Raw genomic sequence first — 10,866 nt, 5'->3', positions numbered from 1 at the left:
GCCAAGGGCATGTACCTTGGTTGCGGGCACATACCCAGTAGGAGGTGTGCAGGAGGCAGCTGATCGATGTTTCTCTCTCATCGATGTTTTCTAATTCTCTATCCCTCTCCCCTCTTCTCTGTAAAAAAATCAATAAAATATATTTTTTAAAAAAGCATAATTATTTTAATAAAGTAGGTGTATAAGAGAGGAAACCCAGAAGCAAATTAAGCTTTCAGGTCATAAAAGTTATATATCTACACTGTTTAACATCTAAAATTCTTTCCTGCACTGGAAAGTTGACTTTCCCAAGGTAATTTAATCATTTCAAGTTAACTGAACCTAAATAGTCCCATAAGATTCACATGGTAAGAATACCAGTATTTGACGTATGAAAGATCTAAAGAGTAAAGGAAGTATGAAAACTGTAGTGTATTTGAAATAATGCCCTCAAGCTGAAGACAGGCAAAAGAAAACAGAAATGGAAATTTTAGGAAAAAAAGCTGCCATCATTACACTTAAAAGAATCTGCAAATCTCTAAACTATATTCATATTTGAAATATAGAATTTCCATATCACTCTATGAAAATTCCAACATTTCATTTTGTACTTACAATGGCTGGAAATTGAATGTCAATGTTTACATCTGAATTTTTGAAACCCAATTGGCTACAGGATGACCCATATAATCTTAGAGAACAATCTAAAAAAAAAGTAAATAAATAAAAGTCATAAATAAGGTAAAATTTCTTGAAAGTTATAACAAAACACTGTTATTTCAAAAACAGGACCATCAATTAAAACTATACACAAAAGCAAAACACTATTCAAGTCTGGCACAAACAAAGGATAGCAAGGGTGACTTTTTGCTCTTTATTTTATTTTATTTGATTTAATAGGGAAGACTGCATTGACAGTGATTTAGCATCAGGGCTACTCTTTTCAGTTGTAAAACATATTTTAAAAATTCCTAAATTATTATTTCACATTTTGTGCAAAAAATACTACTTGCTATCATTTTTAAAATGTTTAAATGTGAAAATGAAAAGAAATGGCTAACTTTGTTTTATATTTATAAACCTGATAGTATACTAAAGAGTTAATGCAAACACTTCACCTTTTAGAAAGGCCACATAAGGTGTAATTTACTATAAAGATTTTGTTTCTATAAACCAATAATCATAAAAATGACCTTCAGCATAAAGATTTTCAATAGGAATACTCATATGATAAATAAAAAGCATTTAACATAATATAATCCCTTTAGGAAAACTTTTGAAAAATAATTATATAACTGATATAAAACACTAGGCAACATGTGATTCACTTTTCAGAGAAAAGTGTGTATATGGCCTATATTTACCACTCAATGTTTTACCACCATTGTGCCAAAATTTTATCCTTTCTCATCAGGAAACTTTGTAGGTTTTTTCCCCCAGGTTAAGTCAAGTGATTTCTTTGGGCTTTAAAAGTTTCCCATGGAAAAAATACATTCAATTTTACAATGGTAGTCTATGGCAAAATACATCAAAATTATAAGTGACTTTTCAGGAACTATCTATAACATTTAGAATGAGATCCCTATATAATGAAATGAGCAAATTCTCACCCTTTATTTTTATGAAAGCATGTATGAATATGAATGATACACTATATATGTAATGATCTTATAGTGGAGCAAATGGTTCTATGGGTAATATGGTAATAATTAAAACAGTGATTTCAACCCTAGCTGTGTTTTAGAATCACTTGAGAAACATCCTAAAAAATAGTTTCCCATGGCTCCACAGACATAATATGGAGAATGAATTCAACAGTACACAAAATCTATTACAAATTAGTTTGCAAAGCTCATTTTAGATATTATAAGTCTTTTAAGTGTGGTTAAATAGAACCTTTTTGGACACATATACATGAAACTGACTCCAACATACTTCTCTGTAATTTAACTCAAAATATTATGTCAATTTAAATAGGTAGAAAGGTAAAAAAATATATACACAAGAGTCCCATAGTGCCCCACTAACATGGGGCATTTAATTTCAAGTACATGCACATAATGAAATTCACCATGAAAACAGGTTTAATGACAATGAATGTAAAAGTCTTTGTTTCCTCAGGGGAAGCCAGGAAAAACAAAAACAGGCAAAAAATAAAGATATGGCAAATCAATTTCTATTAGGTGAAAATTATTACTAGTAGGTAAAATGACTGAAGTACCTTTAGCTAGGTAAATAGAAAGACAAATCTAGAAAATACCTGGTAACTTGTGTTGGAACACATTTTCCATGATACGTTTAATTTCTAGTCTCTGTTCCAAGTTCTCATTGAGTAACCCAAACTCCTGTACAACCTTGTCAATGGCAATACCAATTGCATTTATCTGGGAGGGCGTAGGCGGGGGCAATGTAGTGAGCAACTCTTCCTCCTGCTTCTCCTTTTAAGATCAATGTTGAGATTAAAAAGTGACACACTTTTTTAACCTTCTACCATTTACCAAGACAACACTATAGTATATTCTTAGCCTTCCCTTTTACTTTAGCTGTGTTAGTTTTCATGTTATCAAACATTTCTTCATGCACATAAAGTAATAATAGCAGGAAGGCAGGAATAAGAAAAAAGTGCTAAAAAAAGAATATTAAAAACAGCAATGACAAATTATTTTATTACTGGCATAACGACATATACTAAAGTCCTATCAAAGACTTTGTTCATCTTCATAGTATCCTTAAGGAAATTCATAAGACTACCCAGTAAAAGATGTCTGAGCAGCATAAAGTATTTTGGGTAAATTCAATAATATAGGTAGCAAAGTTATTAAGGAGAGGAAAGTCACAAAGACAAGAAATAACAACTGACAGGTAAACATTTGTTTTGGTTACTTTAAATTTACCTTAATGTTTTTCTTGTGCCTCTTCTCTTTGATATGCTTATGGGCAAATGCAATAGATTCAATGAAAACATCACAAAGTTTGCAGGTGTACTTTGCTGTAGGGTAGTTTCTTGGTCGCTATAATTTGAAGAGATTTATAAGATACATATCTTTAAAACTATAGGTCAACAAAAATTAGGCAGATGATTTCCCCTCCACTTTTAAAATCGTTAATATGTTACTGTCACTCTCTCACTATCTTAATAGTCATTTTTATTTAAGTAATTCATTAAATCAAACTGACTATCACTTGTAGCTTTCAGTGCTTCAATACTAATAACCAAAGTAGGATATCTAATTCACCAAAGCACATATCCCCAATTACTAACACAGTTTAAACAAAACAAGGATTTTAACTAACAAATAAAAGTTGTTACCCTTTTCAGCCTGTCAATGCAGTCCCTTTTCAATCGCTCCTCAGCCTGCTGTAAACCCAGGAGCTCCTTTGCTGAGAGCACAGACTCGTCGATCACAGGGCCTTCCAAGTCCCCGTCCAGTTCACTTTCCCCATTTCTAGTCCTCCGTGGCTTCCTAGGTCTGGACTTCTGCATCTTATCTTCTTAAGTTAGGGAAAAAATATTATTGGTGATATTAAATAACAGAGCTGACTAAAAAGCAGAATTTTATATTAATTAATGAAATCGTGTAATATCTGAATGACAACTGAACACAGAGCATAAGGAAAGGGATAGGCATGGATAGAATGTCTGAATACTCATTAAGCACCTCATCTACATACATTAATCCATAGAAATAGGTGTGTTTTAAACTTAAAAGGAATTCTACTTCAATCATATAATTTGATTTTATCATCTTTTGGTATACTGCTGAAAGTATCCTCTGAAGGTGAGTATACCTGCTCTAATATACCTAATATATCATAATATATAATGTACATGTATCTACTATATTTTAGTGTACTTGTAAGTATACCTGTTATTCTAATGAAAACTATCCACATTTGCTTTCATTTTCATAAGTGAACAATATCAACAGAGCACAGATGGACAATAAATATGTTTCCAAAGATCTCAGAAATCAACTACATTCTTATCTGAAGTGAAAATTCAGTCTTCACATAATTGTCCCCCCACATTAATATCAAGAAGTTTAAGCCAAAATTTTATTTACTGAGGACAACTACTTCCCATTTTATCTTTACTTTCACTTTCACTTCTTCAATTGGCATGCACACTGAATACTTGTGAAACTTAAGGTGATTGTGGAATTGCTTTATAAAAAAATTGTCGTAAATAACTTGGATAACTTCCCTCAAGTTCTGAAAAATGAAACTATTAGTAACACATGCAATTAAAGTTAAATTCATTTCTCCAATTAAAATTGTGATAAATAGATTGAATGACTTGAATGGAAATAAAGTTTCTAAATGGCTTACCAATAACTAGTCTGAAAATAGAAACCTGCAATGCCCTGCATAAGGCAATTCCTGTCAAGTTTCCACTGGAACTTATTACTTGTATAGCAGCTACAATAAATCAGTTGATTGAAAAAAAATTCTATCAGAAAAGGGAGATACAGGACCTTTATTTTACAAAAGCTACCTGCTAACAGTTCTAAAGGGAAATCAGCAAGCACTGTGTTCAAACAACCATAAGATGAATATAGTGAAATTCTGCAAACAGTTTCTGTACTACAGTAAGTGGCAATTAAACGAAATTAAAGTATTAGGACAAATACAGTTTTATTTTTAAAAGCAACCAACATAGATCAAACAAAATAGTAAAACGCAGTCATTGGAAGAAAAAAATCAGTCTACACCTTGATACTTGCTTTTAAATACTCCCCCTACTCCCAATTAAAATATCAATCTTTTAAGGACAGTACTCTTGGTCTGCCTAAACTTTTGAGATAGGCATTTCTTTTACTTTAAAGGAATGTCTATTTTCATTTCATTTGCTTATCATTACCAACTTTAAAAAAATTGCATCTGATTTCAGTATTCAGGACGGAAGTTTCTCACTTAGGCAAACACTAGAGATTTACACCAACATGTGCAATACCCATTAGGAAAGTCCATATTAGTTCACAAAACACTAACTGATACAGAACCAAATTCCTTTTTTAATCCCTCCTCTCTCCTACTCACAAAGACTTCTAAATGTAACTATATTTGCTGTCATTTTGTAGAAAGAATTACTTCAATTTCCCTCCAGAGACCACAATTAACTCCTTACTGTTTTTACTACAGAGAAGTAGGTGGCTGCAGAAATTCTGTCTGATGCTGATGATAACAGCAGCTACCATTACAGAGTATTTTATTATGCAACAGATGCAATGCAAGCAGTTTATATGGCATTGCCTCATTTAATCCCTACAGTGATCCTGTCATGGATGCTAGAATTACTCCCATTGTACAGATGGGGAAAATGCTGGTCCAAGAAAATAAGTGACTTGTGCAGAGACACATGACTAAGTCAAAGCAAAGGGATTTGAAACAGAGATTAAAGCATAGATGAAATTCTTAAATTCAGCCTTGTAACAACATACAAACTAAAAAGAATTAATTAAAATCCCTTCTTGCAGCATACTCATTCACAACTAGAACAGACCAGTACTGATAAGGCAATATAACCTGAACCTCACAGGCCTGCATAGTAAAAATGATCAAATAAAATCTAGCTGTTGGGAATCGGGAAAGCAAAGCTGGGTTTTGCTAAAAAAAATTCCCATAATTATTTAGACTACCTGGCTTATCCCAAGTTTTTTTGGTAATATGAATGAATTCTCTATATACAGTATTCTAAGTTCCCATATTTTACTTGCATATGAACCATTGTTCCATTCACAAAGGACATGTGTATTTGAATGGATGTTTTCCAGCTAAGATTATTAATGGAACTGTCCCAAATACGATAAATTGGCAACGTAGGATATTTGAGAGATGAAGTGTAAGTGGTAATGAAAAATAGGTAGTATTAAAAACAAAGCAACTCGAGATAATTTCACTACATTTTCTCACATCATTTAATAAGATCCTTCCTTATTAAGACAAGTTTGAGTTCAGGAAAATTTATGTTCCTTTAATAAGATCCTTTTTAGGAATCTCTGAGTGTAGTGCAAAGTTTAAATTTCTCTCTACAGTGAGCAATGTTATACCAAAGCTTAATATTTCCTGTATGAAGATTTTCAAGAAATAGAGACTGAAAAGACCTTTAATTAGCATTTGTGAAAGAATCATCTGTATTTCACATAGAGAAAACACGGGAGCTTTCAATAAAAAGACAGTAAAGACGCATTTCCTATTCAAAACCTCTTAAAATCAACTTCTTTTAAAATGAAACACAAATACATATAAGAGGTTTTTGGCATGTAAACAGTCCCTTTTAATACCTTTCTGGTTGCAAACTCTTGATCTATAAACCTTTCTTTACATAATGCTGCTCAACATCAAATTTTCTTTTCTAAAAGACCAACTATTGGTAACTAAGTTAAAATGTCCGTGTCCCACAGACACAGTAATACACAAATACTTAAAATCACACAAAATTTTAAAAAGAAAAACACAAACGAAAGTCCAGAAATTCCATGCGTGTGCAGTTTCCCTGTGTCAGACTGCAGGTCCGGTGACGCTGAGTTAGCAGCCAGAGCAGCACAGTACGTACATGATTTCAGTTTCACTTCCTCATCTGCCATTCTACATAAACAAGTCTGGATAAATTTAACCTCTCTGAGCCACAACTTCCTGCTTTGTAAAATTGTGATTCTACCTTTGGTATATCATGACAGACAATTCCTTCAAGTTCTTTACAGCTTCAAGATTTCCGAGGCTAAGGTTTGATCTCTCCCATGCATTTGATTCCTAATACCTCATTCTGTTTTGGCTATTTGAGTCAAAGCATTTTCTTTTGCTTTTCCTATTTAAAAAATTATAAAATAACACCTTTTCTTCCCATTTTATACTTTCATAAGACCCTATAAAGACAAAACATGATGTTTTCCCTATTAAGACTTATAAATGTACAGGTGACAAATGTCCTACAGGTTTAAAACACACACACACACACACACACACACACACACACACACACACACACACAACCAAAACCTGTAAAAGTGCTAGCTAGTTTGCAACTCATTCTATATGGCCTCCTTTCGTTCAGCCACACTGGCTTCCTTGCTCTTCCTGGAATGTACACACTCTGTCTTGGCCTTTACACAGGGGTGGGAGTGGAGGACGTTTTCCTCAAAAATTCCCAGTGCTGGCTCCCTCACTACCTCAGTGAGGGCTACCTTGATCAGTCTATTTAAAAAGTGTCAACCGCCTCTCCCTCACTACCCCCCAGGCCCAGCACTCCATTTCTTTTTCTCATTATTTTATAGTCAGTCAGGAACTGCTTTAAGTTTTTAGGAAGAAATTGTTTTTTTGTTTTTTTTTAAATATATTTTTTTTTATTGATTTTTTACAGAGAGAAAGGGAGAGAGATAGAGAGTCAGAAACATTGATGAGAGAGAAACATCAACCAGCTGCCTCCTGTACACCTCCCACTGGGGATGTGCCCGCAACCAAGGTACATGCCCTTGACCGGAATCGAACCTGGGACCTTTCAGTCCACAGACCGACGCTCTATCCACTGAGCCAAACCGGTCTTGGCAGAAGAAATTGTTTTTAATAGGAAGCAAACCAGTAGTGATGATGGAGGCCGAGTGTTTAGCTAGGCTGATTTGGTAGCAGAAATGAGGAATAACTACAGACTGGGAATATAAAGAAGACAGATTTCAGTAGTAAAATTAACAGGAATAATTTTGGTAGTAAAATTAGTAAGACATAATAGCTTATTCAATAGGGGAAGGAAAGGGAAAAGAGCATAACTAAGTTGCTTAAAAAAACAAAGCAGGCAGCCTTGGCCAGTTGCTCAGTGGTTAGAGAGTTGACCTTCAGACTGAAGGGGTTCAGGTTCGATTCCAGTCAAGGGCATGCACCTTGGTTGCAGGCTTAATCCCTGGCCTGATCTTGGTCGGGCTCATGTGGGAAGCAACCAATTGATGTATCTCTTTCTTATCGATGTTTCTTTCTGTCTCTCCCGTCCCTTCTACTCTCTTTAAAATCAATGGAAAAAATATCCTCAGTGAGGATTAACGTTAACAACAAAAACAACAAAGTCAACAAACATAATAGCCCATTTTTCCAAGAATAATTTTCTAAGCATACTTTGCATTTTCAGACTAAATATTAGTTTTATTTTTTTCTGAAAATGTATGACTTTATTTTAGTAATTACTGTCCATTAGATAAAAATAATTTTCCTGTTTACAGATATCATTGGTACATGGACAAAATCTATTCACCTTTTAGAAAAATGTATAATGCTTTGGGGCAATTATTATCAAACACGTAGGGCACTCAGAATAGGCTTCTGGTTTGAAACTAAAAGGTAAAGCTTTTATGTGTATTTCTGACTTCTAAACTTAGTATCTCTCAACACGTTTGTAAAGCTCACTTTTGAGGAAAAATAAAAAAATCTTGGACTACCCACCTCTCCCTCTGTGGCAAGAGCTATATGCAGTCTATATTGTGCTTTTATATCAAATAAGATTTTTAAAAATCTTCACCGTCTGTCATTTATATTATTCAAATAAAAAACTGTGATACCTGATTTAGACATTATATACACAAACTCAGAAATTATGATATAGTTTCCAGGAGGATATGATCACCCTCTTATGTAAAAAACACCAACAGGAAATATGTTGACTAAAGTAAAATGAGCATTATGGCAAAGGAAACTTTTAAAGGGACCAATATACACATGTATCACAACTGCGATCCTTAAAATAATTATATTAAATAAGCATAAGCAGAAACTATGAAAAATTTGAACTGCATTGCTAAAAATAATAAAACTCATTTGGATGAAAAAGAAAAGACTTTGCTGACTTTGGGTTGTTAACTTGACAGATTGCAACACATTACCATGGCTTCCTGTTTCCACTTCTGACATGGATTCCAGGCTTGTTGGGTCTTTGTGAAATAGTCGCCTTACAGCTCTACAGCCTCTTCCATCTTGCCACCGATATCCATCTTCACTTTCTTGAAAGGAGTCTTTTCTTGGTCGGTTCATAACAGGAATTCTAGGTCCTAGTCTGAATTCTCTCCAACTCTCTGAACTACCAGCAAGTTCATCTGATAGCCATCTCTTACTTTGATCTCTGTGGTTGTCATTTACCCAAACGGGTTGACTGTAAATTGGGTTTTTAAATGCATATGGATTGCTGGAAACAGCATATGGTCCTTTTCTCGGAGTATTCCCATAGTTCCCTGGTGTAATTTTTTTCTTGGGAAGGCCTTTTTCCATTTTATTGCTATGGCCTTTGGCATAATCATCCATTATTAAATAATCTTGTTGAGGGTGACCCCTTCTGAAATCCTCATCTTCTATAGCTCCCCGGTCTTTAGCACGCTTCACAAAATAAGGTTTTGCTGTATCTCCCATGGTCTTTGACTTCACTTTCCTTACTTTGCACCTGAAAGAAAGCATTTTGGGGGAAAATCAAACTATAACGAGATATCATACCTAGTGTACCAAATACCACATGTATTGCACAGATGCTCAAAAGCCCATAAGAAACTCCCCCCCCCCCCCAATTTTCATCACATTCCAATAATCAGTGTGTTACACTAGAAGTTAGGAGGCTTATCCTATGATATTCATCATGAAAATTAGTACTTACTATCCTATATAAGAAAAGGCTAATATGCAAATCAACCGAATGGCAGAATGACCGGCCGCTATGATGCGCACTGACCACCAGGGGGCAGATGCTCAACTCAGGAGCTCCCCCCTGGTGGTCAGTTGGCTCCCACAGAGGAAGCGCTGCTCTGGTGGGAGCCTCTCCCACCTTGGTGGCAACCTTAAGGCTGTCCAACTGAGGCTTAGGCCTGCTCCCCACCAGGGCTCCCGGACTGCGAGAGGGCCTAGGCCAGGCTGAGCGACCCCCCCCACCCCACCCCCAGTGCAAGAATTTCATGCACCGGGCCTCTAGTTTAACATGAAGATTAAACCTGTGACTATGAGGCGCTCTCTATAGTCTCCAGAAGTGGAGTATTAAAAAATGTTACTCAGACCAAGTTTTACCTATATGACAAAAGCGCTTCTCTTAAAAAACAAAACAAAAAGAAAAACCTTCATCCCAAGCCTATACTGTTAGAAAACTCCCGAAACAGTCTTTAAAACTCCACGTTCCCGTCCCTCCTCCGCGTCCCGGGACCTTGGCTCACCTCACCACCCCGATTCAGACCGATGGCTTCGGTCGCTTGGGTGACGGAGGCCCCACCGAGGCTCCGCTCCAGTCAAAGGGGCTGGGTTTCCAACCAAGAAACAACTCTAGCGACTCTTCCCCGTCCTCCTCCTCCAACACCAAACAAGTTTCGTTTTTGTCACAAACTGCAATTTCCCCTCTACGATCCCCATCGGATCGCCCCGCCCCCGATCTGCCTCAGTTTCCACCCTTTGGGACCGGAGGCGGAGAAAGAGGAAGCGTCCCCGTACTCGCGGCCACGAAGCCACCCACCGCGGGTACCAGGAAGCAGGAAGTGACCTACCTCCCCGATGGGTTCCGAGGCCCCCCGGGCTGGCCTCCACCTAAATCCCTTCTTCTTCGGCCCTCGCAGGGTCTGACAGAAAGTGGAGATACGGGCTCGAACCCGATAGCTCAGTCCCCGCTGGCCTGGCCCCTGGGACCGAGGCCAGCGGAGGATGAAGCCAACGTAACTCCTGGGCGGAGCCCGCCCTCCAGTCTGGGGACCGGGGAGCCTATCGGAGACTCACCCCGGAGGCGAGTCTGGGAGAAGACGCTCGGAACACTCACCACCTCCGCGGCGTTCCTCCGCCTCCCTCGGTCCGGGCTGGGCTCCCTCTCTGTGTTGTCTTTCGGCCCCACTTCCGGCGCTCAGCGCTGGCTCATTGTGCGCGATTGGGAGACGGGGGTTGCCCCCG

General features: G+C 37.0%; 1 protein-coding gene across 9 annotated transcripts in view; it reads right to left on the bottom strand.

The window, feature by feature from the left end:
* The window catches only part of ZCCHC6 (zinc finger, CCHC domain containing 6), a 57,974-nt gene extending 47,114 nt beyond the window's left edge, over positions 1-10,860 (bottom strand). For 4 of the 9 annotated variants that reach the window (XR_001362517.1, XM_005868256.2, XM_005868258.2 and 1 more), the window contains exons 1-6: positions 10,739-10,860; positions 8,844-9,394; positions 3,290-3,471; positions 2,874-2,990; positions 2,240-2,417; positions 595-683 (exon numbers count right to left, since the gene is read on the bottom strand). Coding sequence is in view for 8 of the 9 variants with exons in the window: in XM_005868256.2 (XP_005868318.1) it covers positions 595-683; positions 2,240-2,417; positions 2,874-2,990; positions 3,290-3,471; positions 8,844-9,363 (1,086 nt within the window). In the remaining variant the exon portion in view is untranslated. The other 5 variants (XM_014541239.1, XM_005868259.2, XM_005868260.2 and 2 more) reach the window with 5 other exon arrangements.
* Positions 10,861-10,866: the final 6 nt, after the last annotated feature.

This window comes from Myotis brandtii, unplaced genomic scaffold (genome assembly GCF_000412655.1).
Source record: "Myotis brandtii unplaced genomic scaffold, ASM41265v1 scaffold266, whole genome shotgun sequence".
NCBI classification, from domain to species: Eukaryota; Metazoa; Chordata; class Mammalia; order Chiroptera; family Vespertilionidae; genus Myotis; species Myotis brandtii.
This window is presented reverse-complemented; position numbering and strand designations above follow the sequence as displayed.